This window comes from Lutjanus erythropterus, chromosome 16 (genome assembly GCF_056507025.1).
Source record: "Lutjanus erythropterus isolate fLutEry1 chromosome 16, fLutEry1.hap2, whole genome shotgun sequence".
NCBI lineage: Eukaryota > Metazoa > Chordata > Actinopteri > Lutjaniformes > Lutjanidae > Lutjanus > Lutjanus erythropterus.
Window position 1 is genome coordinate 17,659,736 of NC_139332.1, and position 27,772 is coordinate 17,687,507.

General features: G+C 38.4%; 2 protein-coding genes across 5 annotated transcripts; both read left to right on the forward strand.

Annotated features, from left to right (window-relative positions):
- The first annotated feature begins 2,468 nt into the window (after positions 1–2,468).
- On the forward strand, positions 2,469–16,172 carry LOC146312941 (catenin beta-1-like). 3 transcript variants are annotated; one of them, XM_084739905.1, is made up of 17 exons: positions 2,469–2,620; positions 3,610–3,659; positions 5,305–5,514; positions 5,630–5,880; positions 6,005–6,243; positions 9,842–10,043; positions 10,174–10,318; positions 10,516–10,619; positions 11,105–11,239; positions 11,975–12,178; positions 12,291–12,449; positions 12,549–12,668; positions 13,621–13,771; positions 13,892–14,013; positions 14,586–14,646; positions 14,919–15,119; positions 15,213–16,172. In XM_084739905.1, exons 2-16 carry the CDS (start codon positions 3,647–3,649, stop codon positions 15,107–15,109), a joined length of 2,307 nt encoding a protein of 768 aa, XP_084596031.1. In that variant the 5' UTR covers positions 2,469–2,620; positions 3,610–3,646; the 3' UTR covers positions 15,110–15,119; positions 15,213–16,172. The 3 variants fall into 3 exon arrangements, with proteins under 3 accessions (XP_084596031.1, XP_084596029.1, XP_084596030.1); XM_084739903.1 differs by having other exon boundaries at positions 14,919–15,114; XM_084739904.1 differs by having other exon boundaries at positions 2,490–2,629; positions 14,919–15,114.
- Positions 16,173–20,643: 4,471 nt separating this feature from the next.
- LOC146312942 (forkhead box C1-A-like) lies at positions 20,644–21,831 on the forward strand. 2 transcript variants are annotated; one of them, XM_084739872.1, is made up of 3 exons: positions 20,644–20,846; positions 20,946–21,041; positions 21,144–21,831. In XM_084739872.1, the coding sequence occupies exons 1-3, from the start codon at positions 20,691–20,693 to the stop codon at positions 21,741–21,743; spliced, it is 852 nt and encodes a 283-aa protein (XP_084595998.1). In that variant the 5' UTR covers positions 20,644–20,690; the 3' UTR covers positions 21,744–21,831. The 2 variants fall into 2 exon arrangements, with proteins under 2 accessions (XP_084595998.1, XP_084595997.1); XM_084739871.1 differs by lacking the exon at positions 20,946–21,041 and having other exon boundaries at positions 20,646–20,846.
- Positions 21,832–27,772: the final 5,941 nt, after the last annotated feature.

The following is a 27,772-nucleotide window of genomic DNA, read 5'->3' on the forward strand; positions in this document are numbered from 1 at the left end:
ACTGCTGTCTGACTGGTTCTGGTCTCTAACCCCTCTGAAGGAGAGCTTGGCTGATTTATATCATGTATTTACAGTATATTTATACAATCCTCTACTGTCTTATGTCAGAACAGTTTCTCTTTATATCTGCATAAGGCTTCTGCATTCTTTGTGTGTTTTCATGTAGTTTAAGCAGATACAAATACATTTCAGATCATTATTAGAAGACTGAAATGGCAAACCTAACATGCACTGATGGATTTCAAAGAATAAGAGCGACTAATTTTGCCAAATAATTTAATATGCATGTACGAAAAGGTTTGGATTTCTATTTTGTAAATAAATCTTTGAGTTGTAGGAGTACTTCCTGATAGACACTTGAATATACTGATGAAACCTTGCAAACATACTGTAGTTGTGCTTTATATTGTCTTCTCTATTTACCATGCTCTATTTGTTATTACGTGGTAAATAAAACACACTCACTCCTCTCTCTCTATCACAGCTGGAGATGGCAGATGAGTTCATATAGTTTTATTTCTGATGGTTTGATGTTAGTCCCACATACTGGCAGAAAAAAGCATAAAATAATGAAAATCCATAAGCAGCCGCCGAAATAAATGTCACCACCTTGTGATAGATTCATTTTAAGCAGCATATGAAAAAGTAAATTGTCACTCTTCCATTTGCTCTGGTAGCATGTGGTCTATTACTGTCCTCACTCTGATAATATTTATACTCCTCGCAGAGATGTGACTGAATATTGTTTTATTAGCCTACGACACATTTCTGTCGCTCTCTGAGAGATGATGTGAATAGAAAATGTTCCAGTTGATTATTGTGGTATAATGAATGATCATAAGTTTCCCTTTTTCATTTCTTGCAGTAAAACCCTGCAGGCTCCACAATCACACTTTGGACTTTGACCCTTTCTGGTCTGTAGCATGAGTCAGACACATGAACATGTGCTATACTGTGTGTGACACTGTCTCTAGTAGATACACAAGTAGACTAGCTGCATTTAAGTGGATGTTAGACGTCCAACTGTTGTTACGTAGGCATTTGCATTGCAATTTGTTTACAGCCAGCCAATGATTACTTGCTCAAACTGGAAGTGCATTCATTAGAAATGTTATACAATTTCAAGATTAACATGTTTTTATGCATTTAAAAGTCACACAAATAGTCTAGATGTGACAAAAATGCCATTTGAACTGTAGTACAGTATCATATCATTGTATAAATTGTATATTATTGCCACTTCATGTTTTTTTTTTTCTTACAATCAATGTTTAGTTTTTAAGATGGACAACTTATAATATAGGTTAAGATAAACTTTACTGATCCCACGCTGGGGAAATTCACTTGTTATGGCAGTTCAAGGATTGGAAGTACAAGTAGAAAAAGACTGAATGATAAATCAAAATAGAAATTAAGAATAGAATAAAATATTAAAAATATGAGATAAAACTATAAAATAAAAACTAAGGGCAAATCTATATACACTACATAAACATTTCACTTATATTCATGTATAGATAACTGTACAGGATAATGCACACATGTTGTAATACACACATGGTCTGTAGCCAAGAGAAAAATATAACATTGCCTTGTAAAAGTGGATAATTGCACAGAGATACATGCACAGGCTGGTTTTACCGTATGAATAGAAATGATTGCTTGGGATGCTTGCACAGTATAAAGATAAATATACAGTAGGATATATGTGTATAAATGAGTATAACAGCCGCCAGGGCACCCCATGTTAGTTAATTTTTCAATGTTTTAAACTAAAATTCTTACATATTGCACCTTTAAGGTCAGACCCATATCGAGGCTTCCCAAAGTGTGATCATATCACTTTATACTGAATGTATTTTCAAATGACAAATTCCTTTTTTTTTAATTAAATCCATTTCTCATACTAGTATTTTGTATTTTATTTAAAATACATTTGCAAGTATTTGTAATTTATAACTGCTTCCTAAATTCTTTAATTTTTTTCCCTTTCCACCTTCCTTTTGATACTGCAGTTTATCATATGCAAAATAAGTCTTAATTTAATTGTGTGTAGGTGTGTGAAACATCAATGAGCAAACTTAATTTCTGTCAAATTATTATTTTATTGAATAATATAAATGACTGAATGATATGGAGCTATTAGGGGAAATGTTAGTGTCTCTGAGTTAACTGCATGTTAATTAAATCCCTCCATCACATCACAGCAGCTCATGAATCACATTCCATTCTAATGAATGCACCTCGCCCTCCCCACCGTTACAGCAAGTATCACAGATCTCTCATTTACGTGCGTGAAAAATCTCAAAACTGGAATGACAGACTGCTCTAAACATAAATAGATAGTAGCATCTGGCAATAACTGTAAAATAATAGTTTCGGTGGTAAAACTTTGTTTACAACGGCGCCCTATTTTTCCGAGTGCGGCAGAATACTGTATTTTCTCCTTCGCCATCTTGATGTTCGTTCGCACAGGCGGAAGCAACATCTTCGGCGGAGCAACAGCGGGTGTGGTTCGGACTTCTACGGGTGGTTCACCTAGCAGCCCTTTTCCTATTTTCAGCCAAGAGAAAGGAGAAAATTTTCCTGACAAGAACCACGGAGGAGCCGCTCGTCTCTGGTAACGACAGTATGTTTACTACATCTATCATACAAACGGATTCACAGCGCGTCAGTGTTGGCTTCACCAGAGAAAATCATCTTTTGACCAGGGAGGGGGCTCCGGTGGGGTTTTCTGATTTGGCTGGCAGCACAGCAGGTTTTGTACGGTGGTGGCGCTTGGATCTACTTTTCATACGTCCTGGTTAGCTAAGCTAATCAAACCACAATTAAACATTTGGAGGGCTCGCTTAAAAGTCACGATTCCAATAATGAATTGATTTGTAACATTGATGACTTCTAATATCGGCTGCGTCTCGGGACACGTCTTTACAATTTAGACATTGTGAGTGAAGCCCTAAACAGTGTTTGTTTATGTTAGCTAGCCAGCTAACTAGCGGAGGGGTTAGCTAGGCACGTTAGCTTAGCGAGCTTTCAAGGTAAGCTAGCCAGCAGTGGTGGCTAATAAATGCTAGCGGCTCGCTCTTGAATTATATGCATGTAAAATATGTTTGGTGAGTGATGTAACCGTTATCGGGGGGGTTTTAGTTATGATTAGGCAGCATGTTACGCTCGTAGTTAGACCCACCATGAGAGGAGGAGTCATGGAAGTGATTGCGGGGCGGAGGGGGTAGTTTCTCTCATTGGAAACCCAAGCTGCGAGGTCGGAACTTGGCCGTGGTAGGGGGAGGGGGAGAAATATGCCTTTGATGTTCTTTGCCGCTGAATGGTGAATTGTGTTCATGCTGGCCTGGAAATACCCACCGCTTTGCTCTCTCGGCTGGAGGTGGAGGCTCGGCATTTCCCCTCATAGCTGCGTTAGCAAGCCAAACAAGCGTCTGAATCAGGGGGAGCTGGCACAGGTAGCGCAGAAGACAGCGGGTTTATTATTGAGACCACGTAGGAGAAACGCATAAACATTACGATTAGGTTTGGCTTTGGCAAACAAGAATTCAAGGTTGGGTGTGAGTTGTCTGATTTTCCCCTGTGCACTTATTTCCTTTTACACAGACTTATCTGCTGTGCGGGCTGAGGGCAGGCAAGAACAATGGCTACCCAGTGTAAGTATGAAAAACTTCCATATAAATGTTGATCTGAATATGATCATTCAATTTATCTTTTATGTTCATATATGAGAGTTTCTCTGTATATAAATACTCAAATTACTGCAAGCCTTGAGGTATGGTGGAAAATGGAAACGATGTGAGCACATGTCACGGTATCCCAAGTAATTATAATTCGTCATCTGTTACATCTGAGTTTCTCTATCAGGAAAGAAGTGCCTGAGTGCAATAGCAATTCAGTGTTTACATGTTTCAGTTTATGATCTGTATCTGAACATATAAGGCAGAGAAGAACATAAGCCTTGTCTTTGTTTTTTTACATGTTTGGTTCAATTAGAAACAAGATTACTAGATTACAATAGACATTTTTTGTCTAGAGATTAACTATGAAAATCTAATCAGGATTATCAGGATTCTAGTGACCAGTTATTATTATCATCACACTATTTTTTTAAAATGAGCTGAAAATGCTCAAAAAAGTTTGTTTTTCTGTTTTGAAAACCTATAATTTTTAAAATGGCATCATGTCATTTCCTTTGTGATGTCAGTGTTTTCACTGATGCAATACAAACCTTTGTTTAGGGTTTGTATGGCTGCTGTAAATTCTTGAAACGAGTGCTTGGATTTTGGATCAACTGATGAAACTTGGATGAAACTGCATAACATTGCAATTGCATTACTTCCATAATAATATGCTAAATGGCTGAATAGTCCCCTTTTAGATAAAGAAATAAAATATTGGCTCAGCCAGGTTGTATAGGATGCCAAATCTACCTACAGACAGGTAACATATTTTGAAACATGAAACTTGTTGTGTTTTTGCTTAATTTGTCACCCTTCTGTAAAAGGCTATCAGGAACGCAATTTTTTTGTTTTGTAGCTCAATACCATCTGATTTTAATGTGATGAAGAAGTGAATTAATCATTATATATAACATGCATATGTATATATGTAAATATCTAATTTCCCACAACTATTAGCTGGAGAAGTTGCATCTTGAAATTTTTAGAAAAATGCTTGAATTTGGCTTTGGAAAAGATGTAGGAACTCTACCATGACAGACTTTGGTTAATGCTGGACAGTATTTACTGTGAGTTTTTCAAAGCATGGTAATCAAACACTGTCATCATGATAATTAAAATTTGAAATGGTAATACTAATCATTGGGAATTTTATTGCGGTTTATCATGAAACTGATTGTTTTCATTCCTAATCCCTAGTAATTATAATTAATCTTTTGTTACATCCGAGTTTCCCAACCAGGAAAAAAAACATGTACTGGGGGATTATAAGAGGAATTTTATGTTTACATGCTTTAATGTAAAATTAGTACCTGAATGTATCAAGCATAGGGGAACACAAGCCTTTTGTTTGCTTTTTGTTACCTTTGGCTCACTTTACTTAAACAGCTTTACATTTGTTGTCACTGTCTAATTTTATGTGCCCCTCTTTTTCATGACAACTTCTTTAATTCCCACATTTCATATTTACATTAAATCAAGAATGCAAATGTTATATTAAATGTAAGATTACTGAAACCTTCAAGATCACTCTTAAAATATTCTTGGCTTGAAGAGAACTGAAATACAAATTACTTTTCTCCTTTCTCCTGATCTGTCATTCCTTGTGATTTACCTTCAGCTGATTTGATGGAGTTGGACATGGCAATGGGAGACAGCAAGGCTGCTGTGAGCCAGTGGCAGCAACAGTCCTACCTGGATTCAGGCATCCAGTCTGGAGTTACCACCACAGCACCATCACTGAGTGGCAAGGGTAACCCTGATGCTGAGGAGGATGATCCAACCCTCTATGACTGGGAGTTCAACCAGCCCTTCACTCCTGAGGCCACAGGTAAACAAGATATTGATGTATATCAGGCTACTACAGCATAAATGGTTTGGCAAAATCTCTGATGGCGTAAATATGTATAATGTCATGATATTAATCATCATCACATTGATTTCAGACATTGAAGGATATGCCATGACCCGGGCTCAGCGTGTGCGGGCTGCCATGTTCCCAGAGACCTTGGAGGAGGGCATCCAGATCCCACCAACCCAGCTGGATGCTGCCCACCCAACAGCAGTGCAGCGCCTGGCAGAGCCGTCTCAGATGCTGAAGCACGCTGTGGTCAACCTAATTAACTATCAAGATGATGCTGAGCTGGCCACTCGTGCCATCCCTGAGCTTACCAAACTGCTCAACGATGAGGACCAAGTATGTGTACAATTTAGTGAGAATTATCACATTAATGGACTTAAATGGCAAAATGTTATCTTATAAGTTATTAGCAATGCAGTTTACATCCACATGTCCCTAACAACCATTGTCTCTGTACCAGGTTGTTGTGAATAAAGCAGCTGTAATGGTGCATCAGTTGTCGAAGAAGGAGGCATCGCGCCATGCCCTGATGCGCTCCCCACAGATGGTTTCGGCCGTTGTTCGTGCCATGCAGAACACTGGTGATGTGGAGACAGCTCGTTGCTCAGCTGGCACCTTGCATAACCTCTCCCACCACCGTGAGGGGCTCCTTGCAATCTTCAAGTCTGGAGGCATCCCCGCCCTGGTCAAGATGCTGGGGTAAGAAACTGGAAGAATTGTGTTGCTCTTTACTGCTTGTGTGATTGGAGATTATCAGTGTGCACACATCCAAACAGTCTGATGCTAGTAACAAGATTGCAGGTTTTTTTTTAGAGTGATTTGTGTTGAGGGCTTTTTGCAGGGGAGTCTGATGGCAGCCGCTGGTTTTGATGAGCTGTTTTAGATTTCCTTGCAGCTCAAATTACTGTTTATAGTACTGCACTGTACCATTGAGTTGTAGCTCATAAGGCAGGCCATAATACTATTTTATGGGGTTTGACCATTAATTACATCCCATTGGCCACTAATTGGTGAAATGTGTTCTTAACATTCCTTTGATCACAGAGGCCTGTACAACAGTGGCACAAATGAACTAAACTGTGTGTCTCACACACAGGGCTGCAGCTAATTATTATTTTTATTGTAGATTAGCTGTTGATTATTGATTATTCGATAAGTTGTTAAACATTTTTAACCATTTTCTGACATTTTATGGACCCAAAGCCAAAGATGACATCCTCAAATGTCTTGTTTTGTCCACAACCCAAAGATATTTAGTTTACTGTCATAGAAGAGTAAAGAAAGAGAACTTTTGACTTTTTTTCTAAAAAAAAACTTACTCTAACCTATAAAGCGATTATCAAAATAGTTGGTGAGTAATTTAATAATTAACAGCTAATCAGTTGATCAGTTAATTGTTGCAGCTCTACTCACACACTCTTCACTTGTCCTGTTACAGTACGCTATAGTGAAGGCTGGACACAGTTAAAAAACCCAACAATGCACTGCAACAACTATGAGTTAACTAAAAATAAAGATAAACAGGTGGTTATGGTGAGGCTTAACCATGCCTTAGCCAACTGTCCCCTGCACAGAGAAACCAGTCTTAAAACAATCGTTACCACACCAGCAAGTCTTCGATGAATGGTATTAAATCAAAACCAACTCATCACTTTGCTATACATTACTTTTTTCTAAAAGCAAATAGTGACTGTTTTCTCAAAGTATTCCAACTCCAGATCTCTAAAATGTCTTCCTTCCTTATTTTACTCTTTGTATTCTCCATGAAAAGCCAAAGCACACTGCCAAAACAGCTAGCTGGCTGGCAAGTTGCAACCTGTTGGATGTCACGTGTGTGTCACTGAATTTGCACCTGGAATCATATACCAAACTTAAAATGCAGGATGGAAGAGTGGTATGAGAAAGGACAATGAACAGTGTCATTTTATTGCATGCCGGATCACCAGATAGATTTAAATGTGGGTAGCAATTGGGATTATCTAACCCCTATGAGTGATGGTCTACACTATAACTTTTCAGTAATTGAATTTCTTTGTTTTGCTTTGAGTGCTCTTAAAACTTGTGTCCATATCTGCCCTAATAATTCAACAATGAAGAAATAAATTGACAGAATATAAACTGTGTTATACTGGAACTAGTGCTCTAAAGTACCAGCGGTAACTTGCAGATGTCTTCACAGTATTGGTGAGTAGCAGGTCAGATCAGCAGGTCATTGTTTGTGGACAGCGTGTCTTCCTGTGGTGATGTGTAGTTGCCAAGTTCCATTGTTGGCTTTAAACTTCACTTGGCAGTTTTCAAGAATTCCTGAAAGCTAGTGTTAACTTTATTTCTGTGTTTTGTGATTGGTGTAGTCATGATACTGGAGTTTCTAACTTTGATACAATACCTTGAAAAATGTGGGTATTTTTCTTATTAACTGAAACTCTTGTTTGAGATTTCTCCGGCTGGATAGCTCTGAGAGGGAATAACTTAGCTTTGAGAATTACAAATGGCAGTTTGGCCAACAGCAGGGCAACACAGTTAAGAACAGTTTACTGTGCCATCTTGTTTAAAGCTTTATTGATGTTGCAGTGGGAGCTGTCACCAAGCTCTCGAAATTCTTTAGTTCTTTAGTAATTCTCTAGTTTGATGTCTATCCTTCAGGTGCTTTGCTAAATTTGTTGTGTTAGCACTGCTTACATATGGGCTTGCTTGTGTTTTTCTTTCCTTGTTCATTTGCCTCAGATCCGAAGTATCTCCAAACAGCACTTGCGGTTTGTTTTGTTACTCAAAACCGGTTTTTCTGAGGCTCTGCCCTTTCAATCTTTAATGAGCTAACACTATTTTAAAAAACTGCAATAAACATGCCCATCATGAGCTATGTAGAAAAATAGAGAAATAATGAAATCCACAGTTTAAAGATTCAACCTATTTTGTTGTGCTTTGAGCACTGATCAGCTGAGCTGACAGAGTGCACTGGATGCATGCTGCTTTGTGCACCACTGCAGCCAGCGTGTGTGTCTGTTTGACTGAGAGAGAGAGAGGAAAGGAAGGTAGAAGGATGACTACTGCGCATAATGGTTCTGGGAGTTATTAATACTTAGTCTGAAGTGCTTTGTCACCTGACCATGGCTGTTCTACAAAGTTAATCCAAACTTGCCCGCCCTGTGGGCTAACTAAGTCGATCCACACATCACTAGTTTTTCCCTTGCACAACTTGAACTGAAGCTGTTGCTGCAGCTTGGAGCTGCACATGTTGCTATCTTAAACATGTAGTTGATGTTGTTCAGTGATGGCAGGGGTTCTTCTCTTTCTGCTGGCATTTAACAGCAGACTCAGCACTTGTAAGCATTTATGCTGTCCCTGTCATGTCCAGAATAATTGCATCTCTGGTACTGTAAAATAATGAGTACTGCTACACTTCCAAATTTTTGGCATTGACTTGGCACTAAAGTATTGGTTATTGTGGCATCCCTAGTGTCAACTCACTGTTGGAGAGAAGAGAGAGAAAGGCAGAGTAGTTGGTACCGAGTTTACTCCAGACTTTATATTTTTGACAGACAATATGGCCGTTAATATTTCAGAATACCAGCAAAATAGAACAACTGCCAGGCATAAATAGCCAGATGAGGTGTGGCACTATTTGTTTAGGTAACAGAGTACACATATGAAGCATGCATGTATAGCAGCACTTGGCCAGATGTGCCAATTAATGTCATTCTTGCAAGTCACTGTTTAATTCAGCTCCATGGTTGGCAAACTTCAATATTGAAAAGAAAATAAGCACAAGCAAATCACTTGGATTTTTTTTTAATTTACTAATTTTATTTTAGACATTTAATATGGTCTGTTTGGTATATTTCCCGCATATTTCGCCATTGATATTTTCATCTGCAAGACAACTAAATGTGATATTGGTACAGTGCTAGCATAGGCTGGCAAACACAAACCTTGGTGTATTGATACTGCTGAAAATGATAACCTTTTCAATTATTCAAAATTGATTGATTAAAATGTCAATACTTTTGATCTGGCTACTTATGATTTATAAAACACAGCAGGAATTTTTATTTTGTCTTGAAACTAAAACCAGCCACAGTTTATTCAATATGACTACAGTATTATTCACCATCGTGAGCTTGATATCTGTCAACTGCTAAGTTGAGTCCTGATGGATACTGATAGTCATTGTCCTCGATGAAGAGAAACTGTGTGTCTGGTTTTCTGTGATAATTGTGTGTATTTGTATTTGGAACGCTACATTTAAAATGTGGTTTTGACTGTTGAAGTTGTCTGATTATTTTTTATGGTTTTCCAGCTCACCAGTGGACAGTGTTTTGTTCTACGCCATAACCACGCTCCACAACCTGCTGCTGCATCAGGAAGGGGCAAAGATGGCTGTGCGCCTGGCTGGAGGACTGCAGAAGATGGTGGCCCTGCTGTCTAATACCAACGTCAAGTTCCTGGCAATCACTACTGACTGCCTGCAGATCCTGGCATACGGCAACCAGGAAAGCAAGGTATTAGAACATGAACTTATTTATTTATGCATTAACATTGATTCACTCAAAGTCCCTGACATGTCTGCTCAGACCACTTGGCTGGCAGCACGTTGTAGCACATCTAAACATAAACTTGTCTTTGTTTCAGCTGATCATTCTGGCCAGCGGTGGACCCCAGGCCCTGGTCAACATCATGAGGACCTTCACATATGAGAAACTGCTGTGGACCACAAGCAGAGTGCTCAAGGTGCTCTCTGTTTGCTCAAGCAACAAGCCTGCCATCGTCGAGGCTGGTATGTACATATTCATGGTACAGATATTGAACAGAGATGGAATACAGTAAAAATACTTCAATTTAAATGTTCTGATCTAACTCATTGTAGACATTGTTAGTGTTAGACACATTATGTATTTGCGTTTTGCCACTAAGGTGAAAGTCCTTTGATGTAATGAATTTGTTTGTTGTACTTTGGCTTGTGTGTGTGTGTAGGAGGCATGCAGGCTTTGGGGCTTCACCTGACAGACCCAAGCCAGCGTCTGGTCCAGAACTGCCTCTGGACTCTGAGGAATCTTTCAGATGCTGCCACTAAACAGGTACGACACACATAGTCAGTGGTCACAAAAACTTACTTGTATGACTCCCAGTTTCAATGTTAAGATCTGTTGCTCAGTAGTCGGTGTGTCCGTAGTGTGCCCCAAAATGCAGATACATATGACACCAGGTTTCCAATGTTGCAAAGTGATTTTTCTTTTTACAAAATGACAACTACATAAATACAATATAAAGGAGCCTCCATTTGTTCCAAAAGTGCCATTGTAAGTATGTTAAACCATTTATAAACACACACAAAGAACACTTGAGGAAAGAGAAAAAGAGAGATGACAATTACAACTTCTGAGGTGTCCATCTTTTCCACTGAACAAAGTGAAACTGTGCATATCATCTTTGGACAGTTAAGTCCTGGCCCATTTAGAGAATTCCATTAATGTGACGTATTAGATAAAACAGACTGCTAAATTATTTAGAATCCAGGCATTCCTCTCCACCAATGTCCTACCAACCCATTCTCTGTTTCCAGGAGGGAATGGAGGGTCTCCTGGGGACCCTGGTCCAGCTGCTGGGCAGTGATGACATCAACGTAGTGACATGTGCTGCTGGCATCCTCTCCAACCTGACCTGCAACAACTATAGTAACAAACTCATGGTCTGCCAGGTATGTATTATTAATATATACATTGCTCTTTATCTCTGTGGGCTGTTTATTGTTTAATCTGATTTAAATCCTCTGTCTTTGGTCTTATGTTTTTGTGGCCAACTTTTTATTGGTTTTCCACACCATCCTAGATTGTAAAATAAAGATATACAAAATATACATATAAACACAGAAAAGAAAGGGGGGCAGTGAGCCCCCTGCATGCCGGCTCTTCCTCCCACTCCCGTACCCCCCACCCACTATTCACACACATATTACTATGGCGTATCATAATTGTATCCTAAGGCATGTAATAGTCATCTTTCCAGCCTATCAATTTATGCATACATTATACATTTATACAGGTCAGCAGCACAGCAGCTCTTTTAATGGCCTCTAGTGTTTCTGCTTTAGCATTGTTTACAGATGCTATTGACAATTCTAAGACTTAGTACATTATGGAAGGAAGATATCCACTGATTGATTGATAGAGTATGTGGGGATATCCACCTTGTGATAAGGATTTTTTTGGCCGCTGGTAGGCCAGCGAGTAGAACCCTTTTCTGAGGATTTAGTAGATAAATAGAAAAGTCATTGTTTAGCAGTACAATGTTTGGGACGCATGGTGCCTGAGCCCCAATAACACCTGATAGTATGTCAATCACTTGGCTCCAAATTGTTGAACTAAAGTACATGGCTGTCTTACTTGTTGTTGTAATAACATTTAGTCCACTGCTGGATTTCATCACATGTTAGGTTGGAGGCATCGAGGCTCTGGTGCGAACAGTGCTTCGAGCTGGCGACAGAGAAGACATCACAGAGCCAGCAGTGTGTGCCCTGCGTCACCTGACCTCCCGCCACCAGGATGCTGAAATGGCCCAGAATGCTGTGCGCCTTCACTACGGCCTGCCTGTGGTGGTCAAACTACTGCACCCTCCGTCCCACTGGCCACTAATCAAGGTCATTAGCACCACATTTTCCATAGACTAACAACATAACTTTGGATCAACCCCACACACTGATTAACAGGGTATAATTCCAACTAAAATATTTTGTTTTTCTCTCTACCCAGGCCACAGTTGGTCTGATCCGCAACCTGGCTCTTTGCCCAGCCAACCATAGTGCTCTGCGGGAGCAGGGAGCCATCCCCCGATTGGTCCAACTGCTCGTCAGGGCTCACCAGGACACCCAGAGGCGCACAAGCATGGGAGGCAACCAGCAGCAGTTTGTGGTGTGTAATCAAGCCAGCTACAACACAGAATTTCTTTATATGAGCATTTTGACATTTTAGTGCATTTAATTTCCTTTTCCCCCACTTACATACATCCAGGAGGGTGTGCGTATGGAGGAAATAGTGGAGGGCTGCACAGGAGCTCTGCACATCCTGGCCCGGGACGTCCACAACAGAATTGTTATCAGAGGGCTCAACACCATTCCACTCTTTGTCCAGGTAAAACTAAATGCACAATCTTACCATGGAGACCAGTATTAATTTTGACAAGATTTTTTAACTTAGGCTTTGTCACTAACTGAAAAGTAACATTTGAAGTGGCAGGTGAAGTAACATTATTGCAGTCAAAATTCAGTCAGTGGAATTTTAGTCAGAATTTTCTCAGACATTTTCATGATACTTAAATGGATTTTGCTGGAGGACATTTCTCCTTTTACAATTAGAAGTAAGCATAACTTGAACTGTGTTTAGCCATAAGAATTTGTTACTGACACATTCTTTAATATCAGATAAAAATTCATGTCCAAGTCATTATTGATGTGTCACTGGTCTTCAGATATTAGTATCATAAGTAAAATTGTATGATCTGCCTTGTTAAACTAATGAGCATTATTTGGGAAACATCAATCTTCTTCATCTTTCATGAAGCTAAAATGAATAATAAATTATGTAAAATGTTCACTGAATTAGTTATTTTCTGTATGACTTATAAAAAAAATCAGAAATGATCTTTTAGAAAGGGTAGATATTTACTGTGACCTCAGGTCCATTCAATTGAATTATATTAATGGAGCCTGGCAATTTGTGTGTCCACAGGTTGTCTCTCCTCTTTTGTTTGTTTTCTTTGAAAATGAGGCTCACACTTCATAAACAAGCTATATTTATTAGTGCTTTGAGAAGGCTAAGTAGTGTGATCTAATTAGCCAACTATTTAATCTCGCCTTTATTGGTCAGACTATAATGAACACAGATTTAGTCATCATTTTTGTTAATAAGTATTTGATAGCGTCCATTTTTATGATTAAATTGTGATGATTGAAACAGAAATATTGTCCAAAAAAATATTGACAAAAGTAACGCTGATGAAGACAAACTCCAACAGTCACATATTGCTGCATGTACATGTATTTGTTTAAATCTTCTCTTTCTCTCTGCTCTTCACTGTCTGCAGTTGCTGTATTCCCCAGTGGAGAACATCCAGCGTGTGGCAGCAGGTGTGCTGTGTGAACTGGCTCAGGACAAAGAAGCTGCAGAGGCAATCGAAGCTGAAGGAGCAACTGCACCCCTCACTGAGCTGCTGCATTCCCGTAATGAGGGCGTTGGTGAGTATACATGCACAAAGAAAGACTGCATACATTTCAGATTGTGTATTTGTCTACCCTGACATTAGTTTTGTCCACTCAGTTTACTTAACTTGTATTGCTGTGCATTGTCTCCTGTAGCAACCTATGCTGCAGCCGTCCTGTTCCGCATGTCTGAGGACAAACCCCAGGACTACAAGAAACGTTTGTCAGTGGAGCTGACCAGCTCTTTGTTCAGAACTGAGCCTATGGCCTGGAACGAGGTACCACACACATACACATAATCAAACAAAGAAGCTATGGTCAGGTACAACATAAACTTCTTAGCAGTTTAAGAGTAAAAGTGACCAAATTAATATACTCTGGTATGTTAGTACATATAAGGGATGGATGTTATAAATGGCATAGAAAGTACACTGGAGTAAATTTTCCATTTGGTATGAATTTTGACAGTACTGTGCTGTCTGGCATGGCTTTGATTTTGCTTGACTAAAAAAAATGTTAATGGATTCATTGTCATAAGCTTGCACCAGCTAATTGTCTGTAAAAGTAATAGCCATGCATGCTGCACGGTTGAGCTAGTGCGCTGTGCTTGTGTAAAAGGATTACATTTTTCATAAGTAGTTATATGAAGTAACTCACAGCCGACATCTGGACAGCTAACAACAAAAACTTCCTTTTATACCATGATAAAAATGTTAGTCCATACTGCCCAGCCTTTTTACATACTGTATCCACATAGTAATGTACTATAAAATTGGGACAAAGACATCCACTCCTCCACGTAGGCTGGCTTATGTCAGGCTTTACTCATCACTGTTTTGCCTTTTTATAGACTGGAGACCTGGGACTGGATATGGGAGCTCAGGGAGACCCTCTGGCTTACAGGCAGGATGGTGAGTGCTGCAAAATGGATTTATTTCTGCACAGAGGCTTTTGTCTCTCTTCAGTTGAGACTTACTCAGGAGAAACCCATGAGCTCATAAAACCCAAAATATCTCATGGAATACGAAGCTAATTGTATGTCGTACCGCCTCTTCCCTCTTATATATGATTTGGTGCCACCCAGCTATGACAAATTCTTACTATGCCCAAAATCTGTCCTAGACTCTGTGTGAGTGGAACCTTTTGCACCAGTTTTATTTATCTATTTTCTCTTGTCTTTCAGATGCAGCCTATCGGGCCTACCCAGCAGCCTACGGCCAGGACTCCCTTTTGGACCCCATGATGGAGGGTGCTGACTACCATGCTGACACTCTGCCCGACCTGGGACACCACACTGATCCATTGCCAGACCTTGGCCACACCCAGGACCTGATGGACAGCAACCAGCTGGCCTGGTTTGACACCGACCTGTAGGATTGGTGAGGCAAGACTTCCACGGAAAACAAAAAAAATAACAATATTCATACATAAATGACAACACACTAATTGAAAATGTTGACCTGTGCTCTTTTTGCAGTTGTATTCTGATAGAACCTGCATTGTGATTGGCCTGTATTGTCTGAATCAGCATTATGATTGGCCTGTAGAGTTGTTGAAGGTAAAGAGAGGAACAAGGGGTCTTGGAAAGTGCCTGACACAAGAAAACAAAGAAGATGGTTGCCACGGGAATGTTTTAAGCAAGTCGAAGCTGGGGGTGGGGGAGCAGGGGGTTAAAGTATCAGAGAGATGTGGAATCACACAATGAGGGTCTCGGAGCAGGTTACCTGAATGGATGAGTGCACATGAGGTGGATCTTAAAAAGTTTGAAACACATATGTTTTAGCCTTGCCTGTATTCTTATCAGTTTTTTGTTTCTATTTTTCTTATTCTATTTTTTTATTTCTTTTTGTATTACTCATTCTCTGTTATGGTACTGACCCAGCTTGCCTTCGCACTAGCCATCTTCATTTTCTCTTCAATGCTAATCATTTGTAATTTTTTTTTTTAACGTATATTACATGTAGTGTTAAGTTATAGTGATATTATACAATGTTCCTTTGGTTTATGGCCGAATGTGTAGAACACTAATAATCAGTTGAATTGTACTCTGACTTAAAGTGTAACATTGTGTAGTTTTTTTTATAATCTCAAAAATGGAGAATTATGCATTCTTAATATGTGCTTGTTTAAGCATAAAATATGTCAGTGTCACAAATGTTCTAAAGAGGGATATGGGGTGAAATTGAGGGTGGGTCGGGGATAAATCTAGAGACAAGTGTTTTATATACAGTATCACTGGTAGGTTAACAACTATTTTGTATGCTATCATTGGATGTCTGATAGAAAAGTCTTTAACGCTATCGTTGGTGGTCTAATAAAACCCAGTTTTATGTGCTATCAAGGGTAGCTAGGTTGATGAACCAGTTGTAGTCCTGCTGTGCTTATTTTGGAGACGAGGTTATGACACGGCTGAACAATAAAATGGCATTTTATTTCATTTAGTCTCTGTCCTGTGTCTTCTGTCCACACACGTGATGAAGTGACTATTTACTACTATAATTGACAAGCCTCTGTTTTTAAGCTTCTGTAGCAGGGGTTTTTTTTCAATTGGGAGGTGGGACAGTTTCAGGGGAGGCTCAGTGTCTAGAGATACAGTAGTTCAAAGAAATTTTACTGTTTTTCGCACTTTCTCAGAGTTAGGATCTAAGAAGTGGCTTTGGACAGACCTTTTTTGTGTATTTAGGCTGAAGTTGTCAAACAACAATTTTGGACAGTCTTTGCTCAATTGTTGAGTGTCTATGGCAGGGATACTCAACTTGCTTTGCAGAGGGGCCACTTTTGTTAAATGACAGGAGTCGAGGGGTCCGTTAATACACAAACACTACTAATAATATTATTTATTAGATTAAAATGAATAAACATCAAAAGGCCCATACATTATCCAATCTGTCTCAATTAAATGTATTAACTAAACAACTCGGTGCAGGGATTGATGGATAAATCAGACATGTAAATGCTTTGGTAGCATTTGGAAGTTTATACAACATTAATCGGCTGGAACCTCTCCCATCATACAATCACTGAAATGATCCATAAATATAAACCATAAACAAAATCCTCTTACCAGAGACAGAGTGAAGAGCATATTTAAGCTCTTTTAGTATGAAATACACATTCATGGGATCAGAATTATCCTCTTTTCTGCAACTTTTGCTCCTCTTCAGCTAATAGTTATCTTCCCCTGCAGAGCTCACAGTCTGATCCTGTTGCACTTTGTGTGTGTGAATCAGTTAATTTTCATTGTGAATTAGAAAATGGTCAGAGAGCCACCCAGCACCATATCAAGGTGCGAATCACTGGTGTTTGATATCAAATGACATAATCATGATTCCTTAGACATCCAGGACTTCAGCAAATCGACAGTGAAAATATCAAAGCTGCATTATGCATGAGTTTAAAGGGAAAGTTCACCCCAAAATAAAAAAAATACATGTTGTGCTGTTTTATCCATCTAGATTGTGTTGGTGTGAGTTGCCAAGTTTTGGAGATAACAGCTGCAGAGTTGTCTGTCTTCTCTCAAATATACCTTCTTTATATGCCTTTTATTGTTGTGGTGCTCAAAAAAAAAGAAAGAAAGAAAGAAAAAATCACTGGAAAAATTCAGCACCAGTTCACAACAAGGCAAGTCTGTGGATTATCTTGTGAAATCAGGTCATGATTTGGTTTTGAATTTTTAAAATGAATTGATTTATTTATGTACTTTTTGGTGCTTTGTGTACCATACAGGGAGTGCCATTCAGTCACATTATACTGGGTACCTACAGCTAATATCTCCAGTACTCTGCAGCTGATATCAAAACTTATATTTAGCACTAAATAGCACTCTGTGCCTAAGAAAAAATATGTATTTTGGATTTTTGGTGAACTGTTCCTTTCAAAGAGGCAGATACAAAAAAACAAACTGAGCTGCAGAATTGAAATATGGACACGACCTTGTCCATTAAAATGTTAGTGAAATACTTTCCACTAACATAGTTAAGTTAGTGCCGATGTAAGAACTTGAATCTGTGACCTAATAATTTGGGTCTGAAGGGAAAATATGAAAAACAGGAGGTCTGCACACTGTCGCTGCCCTAAGTGCAATTTAATGGCACATTCACAAGTACGTACCAATAAATTGCACTTAAGGGGCCTTTTTCCATATTTTCATTACCGTCTTCTTTTAGTCCATCGCCTGCCTTAAATGGTTTGTGGATATGTCCGACAATATGTTCCATCCCAGAAACATATAAAGATGTGAGGGCTGTTACAAAAATACATCTTTAGCTGTTTGCAGAGGCCAAGAAGAGCTGTTCTTGGTTGATGTGAGTTCAGCACCAAAAAGACCAGGCAGCTGAATTAGTACACCAAAAAGCAGTTATGTTAATCATTGATTCATTCAAATTCAATTTATCGATTCAGATTGTGTGTGAGTTGCCCAATTTTGTGGTATCAGATGTTGAGATGTCAAGATGGCACTCGACTTGAAGTGCTCAAAATGCATAAAAAAAGAAAAATGTTTCATGGGGGACTGCCTTTTTTTCTGTACTACAAAGAAAATAGTTCCTATATGAAACTGCTCACAACAAGGTCTGTGGATTATCTTCAGTAACTTCAGTGATTTCTGGAAAGAGACATTGCTGTTGAGTTTTCCAGAAGTATTTTTTGAAACTACCACAAGCTAAGTTCCATTTACATCCATTATATTTCAGATACATGAATCCAACATATTATTTGCAAGGATAAATCATAACTGTTTGCTTGTTTAAAAAAAACATTTACATTTAACCACAATTAAATACAGAGGGTGAGGATAACGCACCTGACATTAGCCTTGCCACAACTCCTGCTGCAGCTATAAGGAAATGCAAATGAGAGTAGACTTGAAAATATTTTACACTATATATGAAGTAGAGGGTCCCTGCTCTGTCTCCCTATCAGCTAAAGGGTCCATATCCTGAAAGACGTTGAGGACCGCTGATCTAGATGGATTAATAATACTACAGACCAGAGTAAAAATATGTATTTTTATAGAGGAAATATTGTGTTCTAAAGATGCCCTCAATAATTGGTAGACTGTTCTAAGAAACGTGTATGGTAAACAGCAGTAAACACATCTGTCCTACGACAGTTAATCACATTAAATCTCTTCATCTTCATCACTGCCATTAACTCCAGTAAATGTGCTGCTTCCTGAGCCTCACCTGCTCACAGAATCTGAAGAGTTACTCAAAGTTTTGGGGATACAGAAGGAACATCTCACATATTAAACAGCAAAGAAAAAAAAACATTTAATAAATATAAAAAGTGCTTTTCATTCTGCCAAGTGGATTTCACCAGCCTTACAGAGCACTTTAATCAGCAGAAAGAACCTCAAATACAACACACAATATAGCTCGAGGAAAACTGACTAAAACTCGATGTCAGCAAAGACATTTTATTTAATTCATCATCATTTCATCTCCAGTCATCGCATAAATGGTTCTGGCTGTGAAGTGAGGACAGCAGCATTGTAAGTGAGGAGAAAAGCTCAGTACTGTGGTGTCACTGCAGTCAAGGTTCCTGCAGTCATTTCCCACTTTTGTGTATTGCAGAAAAGTTTAAGCAGCTTGTGACTGAGACATGCGGTCTCGAAGTACCTGATTGGTTCAACGGTCCTTGAAAAAAAAAAAAGCATTCAACAGACTCTTCTAAAAGCTTTCCATCCTCAAAAGGTGCTTTCACGTCAGATGAGTTCAAATAGCAAAGAAAATATTTCAGATATCAGATTTCTAAAGCCCCAAACAGTCAGGAACGAGAGTCATGGCTGCAGAGCTTCAACAATACTTCAGCGCTTATATAAGAGTGAGGGTCACAAAGACATTCATGAGACAAAGTTTGTAGTGCTTTATAAGAGCAATTTAAAGGGGAGAAGATAGAAGTTCACCTCTGAATAAGATTTTCACAGTATGATAATAACTTTATTTATACATTCAAAACAAAGAGTTTTCCATTAAATGCAAATAAAAATCAATAGAATCCAAACATAAGATATAAAACAAGATGTAAAAAGTAGTAAGTACGAGCAGAACAGCAGCAGTCCTTTAAGTGTAGATGTATTCTGTTGTGTCCATATTTGTTAAAGAATAATTCTCTTGTGCATGTATGGAAATGATCGGCTTTTAAGAGGATAATAAAGTGAAAAGAAGTATTCTAGTTAATGGGGGCTGTGGTGGAAAATCTGAAAATGAAAACAGGCACGAAGACCAAGATTGTCTTTGTGGTGTTTTAATAGAGTTTTCGCAAAGGATCAGTACACAGTCACACAGTCACAGAAAAAAAAAGATTCATCATAAAAATCAGTAGAACTGAGTTTGTCGCTGACCTTTCTTTGAAGAACTCGATTATTTTTCTCAGTCCGTCTCAAACAGGCAGACGTTTTTACAGTTAAACATCCTCCAGTGTAAATTTAAACTCCATACTGCATCACAAATTGAAGTTTTAAGTGTTCAACATAATTAAATTTAATCTAGGTTAAAAGTTAAAAAAAAGAGAGGTTTGAATTACAGTTTCTTAATTTTGAATCTAGAAGTTTGGGGCAACATAATTTTGAGTTAAACCATGATTTAATCTGGTTTAAAACTAATCCTTGTTGGTGCACTCAGCCTTAAATTAATAATTGTGTTACTGTCACTAAAGGAGGTGGAATTTGTCTGCAAATAAAACTCGTTAACTTGGCCACAAAGAAAAGAGAAATTCTATTCACAAAGTAAAAGACCTGTAGTCAATGGTCCACCGGCCACACCCCCATATTTCCATCTCATTACAGGAACAAAAGGTCTCCATTAACCTGTTGTCCACACCCTCTGATGTCCTGTTGTCCAAACAGGACTTATATCCACTGCTGACCACTTCAGGTCCACATCTGTGATCACTCTGCTCTGTGTGTGTGTGTGTGTGTGTGGGACTGGACTCCTCTGATTCTCCAGTAAACAAGATGCAGGACAGGACGGAGAAGTTTGGAGCTCAGCAGCCTCTCTTCGTTCCAGCCAGCAGCTCTCAGCCACGTCTGTTCAGGAGGAGCACCACCTACCTGGCTAAGATCGCTGTCGTCCTCCAAGACGCTCCAGGCAGGATGCTCACTTTTACTCAGGTGAGGAAGAGACAAGACATTTTAAGTGACTGTCTTTTAAAAAAAAAATGTCCTGTAAAACTCAAACTGTAGTTTTAATCTCAACATGATGTTTTCTAGTTGATGGACAAACTGACACCAATAATCTGTGAAGACAGAAAATCTGTTGAGAACAACGTAAGAGTCTGTTTATCAACAAACAAATGTTTTGTGAAGGTAAGGTTTTATCCCAAACCTTTTGAGATTTAAAAAAAATGAATATTTTATATTGGGACAAGTTAACCTCTGTCTCTAAAAGCCCTGTGTTGTCTGTTTCAGATTCCAGTGGTTCCAGATTCACTGGGCAGTAAGAGAAACTACTGGAAACTGGACCTCAGTCACATCACAGCAAAGATGGTGCGTCGTCACTTCAAAGAAATCCTGCAGCTCTTCCCTGAGTTGGCCTCCAAAGTGGAAACGGAGAACCTGAACACACCGTCAGCTCTCCATCCTCCTGAAGCTGCAGTTCAGATCAGATGCGAGGTGAAGTTCAGCAGTCCTTTCTCCATCGAATCCCTCCTGAAGAGAGACGGACCCTCTGCTCGGGCCTCCAGAGCTTCTCCTCTGTCCACCGTGCCGCTCAGAGCCGAGCAGCAGCCTCACTTCACACACGCACGAGTCGGGACAAAGAGGAGCTTCAGCTGGGACTCTGAGGAACCTCTCCTCCTTCAAGCTTCAACTGGAAGTTCCTCCATCTACTCAACAGGGGGCAGCACACACCACAGACTCCCTGCTAAGAGGCTGAACGTGAGCACTGAGGCTTCATTCCCTCTCTACACAAGAGCGAGTGCTGCTCCTTATTTCACCAGCCCACACAGCAGTTACATCACTTACTCCGGACCCACATTTACCCATGATGCTCTCCATCTCTGCCTTTAATGTGTGTTGTACCTGACATACCAACTTTTTGGAGCACTTTATCTTTTCAATAAAATGTCAAAACAAATAAAGCTTTCGGTTGTTTTCAGTAAGTGTGTGCAAAACAGCCTTGTCAAGAGATCAATATTTTTTCCCACACACCAGAAGTCACTGAAGTCACCCACATGTTAGTTAATATAACTGTTGTCACTAATATTATTCTGTTGTGTAACTAATAACATTAACAATGCCTCTGTTTCATTCAGGTGTCCCAATAAGTCACAAGAGTGTGACACTAAGACAGCATGCACAATACCACCAATACCAGTGCACCTAGAATTTATTTTACTTTTGTTTTGTTTTGTTTCTGCCCTTGTGCTGCTGCAACATCTGAATCTCACTTCTGGGAATCATTATAGGCTCGTCTTATCCTTATTTCAAAAGTTTTGCCTCGAATCTTAGATATCAATAGACGTATGCATTATGCAGAATTTCAGAATTATGTTGCTCCTCATTTATATTATTGGATTAATAGATATAACTGATGAATTAACATGTAAACAGCATAATGTTATGTCATATGTTATTTTATGTCAAATCTTTTTCTCGTTATCTAGCTAAAGCTGTGCGACAACTTGAGTAAAAGTCCATCCAAAATGTAGTAAAGCACAAACCTGTGCTGCTACTTTTTCTTTGAGAATATAGTGTAGTAGTTATTGCTACATTTATATTTAGTCCACAGAGAATAATCTGCCGGTTTTCATTACAAACAACACAGCAAATATTGAGATAAGATATTATTATTGTTATTTATGACTTCACATCATTTCATGCATGTTTACTGCGTGCTTGTTGTGCTGTCTGGCTCCTCCTCTGAGCTCAGATGAGCTGAGAATCACTGGAATGTAGCCAAAAGCTTTCCACTTTAAAACTCCAGTTAACACTATTGTTCTTGTTTAATCACCCACAGTCCAGTGATCGTCGCCTCATTTATTACAGCCGTCGTCTCTGAGGGTGATTCCTTTTTGAAAGGACAAACTGGTTTGTGCATCTAATAAATATGTACCATGTTTCCTCTAAAACAAAAATAAACAGGATTCTACTGAAAAAAAAAAAACTATAATATGTGTTACAAGGACAACAGTGCTTCTTTATGAAGATGCTATATATTAAATCCTTTTATCATAATTCAGATGTTTGTTTTAACTGATTTATTTTTTTAAATTGTGGAAATCTATAGCGATACAATGATTCTTGTATCATAAAATGTAATGTGTCATTTTTCTGCACCCCAGTTTCTATGTTTTCATGCATAGTTGAGTCACTTGGCCTTGTTTCCACGTCGGAGGTGTGGCCTTTTGGCCGCAATTCTTCCATGAAGACCACCTCTGGCCAGACATCTCTGGACAGTAGATGGCTGTACCACTGGTTTCTGCTAGCTCTGCGCTGATGGCACTGCTGGACATCTTCCAGTTTGGAAGGAAAGTAAGCTTAATGTGTCTTTCATCTGCTGCACTAAGTTTCCTTGGCCGACCTCTGCATCTATGCTCCTCAATGTTGCCCGTTTCTTTGTGCTTCCTCAAAAGAGCTTGAACAGCACATCTTGAAACCCCAGTTTGCTTTGAAATCTTTGTCTGGGAGAGACCTTGCTGATGCAGTATAACCGCCTTGTGTCTTGTTGCTGTGTTCAGTCTTGTCATGGTGTCTGACCTGTATCTGTGTCTTCCACAACCTCACCTTGGTAGCAGAGTCTGACTGTTCCTCGCCCAGTTTTAAGCCTCCTACACAGCTGTTTCTCTTTCAGTTAATGACTGTGTTTCAGCCTACATCTGAAACTGATGATCATTAGCACCTCTTTGGTATAACTGGTTAATCAAACACCTGACTACAATCCTACAAAATCCCTGACTTTGTTCAAGTGTACCTGGAAGACCTGATGCTGTTTTGAAACCAAAGGGTGGTCAAACAAAATATTGATTTGATTTAGATTTTTCATCTGTTCACTCACTTTGCAATTCATAAATCGATTAAAAATAAACAATCAAATTTTATATTTTTGAAAGCATTCTTACTTTACAGCATTTCTTCACACCTGCCTAAAACATTTGCACAATACTGTAAACATATTTGCTGCAACTTTACTCACTATGAGGCAATGAGGGTCAATTAAAAGTTTCTCTTAATATTCACAGACTTAGTTCTCAGTTCTTCATGTTATAGCTAATCAAAGTAAATAATTAAGTGCTTCATGGATAAAAAGAAAATGAGAAAAAGATCAAACATACTGTTGTCCTTTAAAACTGAATTAAACAACTAAAACCTGGCCAGAGAGTGTTTAAACTTTGGTGGGGAGTTGATTTACTCTGTGGGGTAAAAACTGAACCACTAACACTTTCCCACAGATCCTAATTAATACAAACTGAGTTATTTTTGCTGCTGGAGACCTGAAAAGTTGTGCTTTTATGTTGAACTCTTAAGAGTTTCAGAGAATATTTTTGGGGGACTTGATTGAAAATGACTTTCTCTCTGGTTAAAAGTGGTTTTCATTGTCCCGTCAATTCACTGATTTATACTGAACTGACTTGAAAACTGTGATCAGGGGTGGAAGTAATGAATGACAACCACTAAAACTACCATGATCTAAACATCTTTTCATAGAACACTCATTGAACACTTTTTTTCCCTACAATTAGAAATGTAGTTACCCACATTCATCTTTTTTTAGACATGTTTTCTTATATTCTTTCAGTCTACTGACCGACATTTTCTATTCTTTCAGCTGATCTGTGCTGCAGACTTCAGTTTCAGGTTTATTACATACATGTGTTTTGTTCTATTTGCATTAAATCATAGTTATTTCTAAGTAAAACTAGATAGATAGATAGATAGATAGATAGATAGATAGATAGATAGATAGATAGATAGAGAGAGAGAGAGAGAGAGAGAGAGAGAGAGAGAGAGAGAGAGAGAGAGAGAGAGAGAAGCTGGTATCTCAGGTATGACAACAATACTACAGGCAGAGATGGAGAGCATCATGGGTAAATGTGGGTCCAGAGTAAGTGATGTAACTGCTGTGTGGGCTGGTGAAATAAGGAGCAGCACTCGCTCTTGTGTAGAGAGGGAATGAAGCCTCAGTGCTCACGTTCAGCCTCTTAGCAGGGAGTTTGTGGTGTGTGCTGCCCCCTGTTGAGTAGATGGAGGAACTTCCAGTTGAAGCTTGAAGGAGGAGAGGTTCCTCAGAGTCCCAGCTGAAGCTCCTCTTTGTACTGACTTATGTGTGTGTATGAAGTGAATCAGGGGAGTTCATTCCCACACACACACACAGTGCAGAGTGATCACAGATGTGGACCTGAAGTGGTCAGCAGTGGATATAAGTCCTGCTGGGACAACAGGACATCAGAGGGTGTGGACAGCAGGTTAACGGGGACATTTTGATAAGTGGATGAGCCATAACTGCTGGAGGTGGAGCCAGTGATCAGAGTAATGGTCCATTTCCTGATGTTCATCAGTATGTCTGTATGGATGTTGTTATACAGAAACTGAAGGGAATCAACTAATCTTCTTTCATGTATTTGTTTAAATTACTTAAATTTAACATTTCTAGTATTTAAAACTTGAGTTCTGTTAAATTTAACTCTTTTGACTCGGAATGATTTGAATGAATGTGCTGCACAGTTCAATCAACTCATTAAATTCAGTTTCTAATGAAATGTGATCTGCATATTACTGGACTTCCCAAAGTCTCCTGAGACCCTTCTTTTTAAAGTATAAAGAAAATTCTAATGAAGAATTTCAAACTGAGAAAGTGTGAAATTAAATATTTTTTTTGAGTAAGAACATTCATTCATTCATTCATTCATTCATTCCAACAAGATTTATAAATCACACAGTCCAAAGTTGTTGAAAATGTCATATTTCGTATTTGGAGACAGGACATATGCAAAGTCAGAATTGAAATATGTATGTTATGCTCAGTTTTAAGTGTTGCAGTATGTAACATTTAAGATGATTCACCTGAATATGTTTTTATGGACCTTCCACTGCATTTCTGTTTAACTTTAATCACTTATTATTATTTTTGTGACCTTGTTTTCATTAATTTTCCACCAGGTTTGGAGGTGTACATCAACAAATAACCTCTGTCAATAACAAAACATACTGTAATATATAGGTATTCCAGGGCACTGATAAACAGGTAAATAAATAAGACAGTAATATAATAATAAAATTATTTTTTTTAAAGTACTAATTTCCTTACTTATTTTCTTGAGAATTAAACAATTAGAGTTTTTCCCTAAATCCCCACTGACATCATTTATTGTACAGTTTGTGATGCCACATTATGGTCGCAAATACAGAAAACTTCATCCATCCATAAGATATTTGACAACATTTATTGACTATAACAAGGTGTCATTTTCTGATGTTCACTTCAAAGCATTGATCTCTTTTGATTCTGTCCATCACAGACTCAGTATTGTATTCACCCTGAAGTGGCTGCCAGAGGACATTTTGTGAAAAAAAGATCTTTCTCGCATTCATTTATTCTATAAAGGAAGCTTTGAAGTAGACTTTGTTAACCAAGAAAGAATTAATGATCGGTTTCTAATAATACGACGCAAAGACATTTAAATATTTAAAGATTTTGACACTGCCTCTGAAGCAGGCCAAGAGCCCAGTGAGGTGTAGAAGTTACCAGTCTTAATACTATTATCTTTATTTACTTTGCTGATGTATCTGAAGCTTGTGAATCTTGTTTTCAGACTACCCTGAATACAGATGAGAAAACATCAAGGCTGGCTCACATCACAGTCAGACTTTCCTTCAGTATCCCCACACAGACAGATCAACGTGCCTTCTTTAGAAAAGGCGGTGATAATGGCAAGATTTTGAGTGTTCTTGATCAAACATCGGCTTCTGACACTATTAAATATTGCTTGTTTTAATAAACAAGAGATCATTAAGATCAGTATAATCTATCTACAGTTTGCCTTCCTTTAATTCTGTGCAGAGTTAAAGAATATTTAATAAGTGTGCCTCTTCACAAACAAGTAAATCAGTCTCTGACAAAGGCTGTGATGAAAGAGGTGAGAATCACTGGAATGTAACAGGTGATTACAACAAACACAAAGGTGTGACTGACCTGTAACTGGTCTTCAGTCACATCTGACCTTCATTCATATTCAGTTCAACTGACTGAACGACAGACACCTGGACAATTTACTAACACGCACAGTCAACAGTCAACGATTTAAAGAGTTTCAAGATTTAGCTCTAAATAAATTTATTTTAACAAAACTAAACGGACTGAAATGTTTTCCTTTTTTTTTTTTTTTTAGAATTTACACTGGTATATATTGTTGCATGACGCAGACAATTTAGATAACCCTTACATTTCTTATTTTGTTATTTTTCTATTTATCTTTTTTTCACATATTTTTTAATTTGTTATATATCTTATCTTATCTTATCTTATCTTATCTTATCTTATCTTATCTTATCTTATCTTATAGCACAATCTTCCTTTGCTTATATGCTGTATATTTCTATTCTTACATTCTTTCTCTTTATTTTGTTTTGTTTGTTTGTTTGTTTGTTTATTTTGTTGTTTGATTCTACCTTGTTAAATTTGATGTATTGTTTAAAGGGTACAATCGTGTTACAATCAGTAGCTTTAGCCTACACCTTTTTCAGACTAAAGAAAAAATTCTATTTTATTACATTATTGTGATGCTCTAGACTGAAAATGTCTACCTCTTCATTATGAAATGAATAAGTCTTAAAATGTTAATGAATGATTTGCTTCTCTGTGGTGGTCTTATTTTATTCTGCTTAGTGTTGTTTCATTGTTGATGCACTTCACTTTACATAAGGCGTATGGTGATTTCTGAAGGGATTATAATTATTATAATAAGAATCTCATCAGGTCTTTTTTGGAGATAGTTTTAGCTGAAACGCAGCAGCAGTGTCACCTATTCATCACAATCTTCCTGGAGTTATCTTACAACTCATCACCCTGAAATTATGAGAAGATTCTTTTTCTTTGAGAA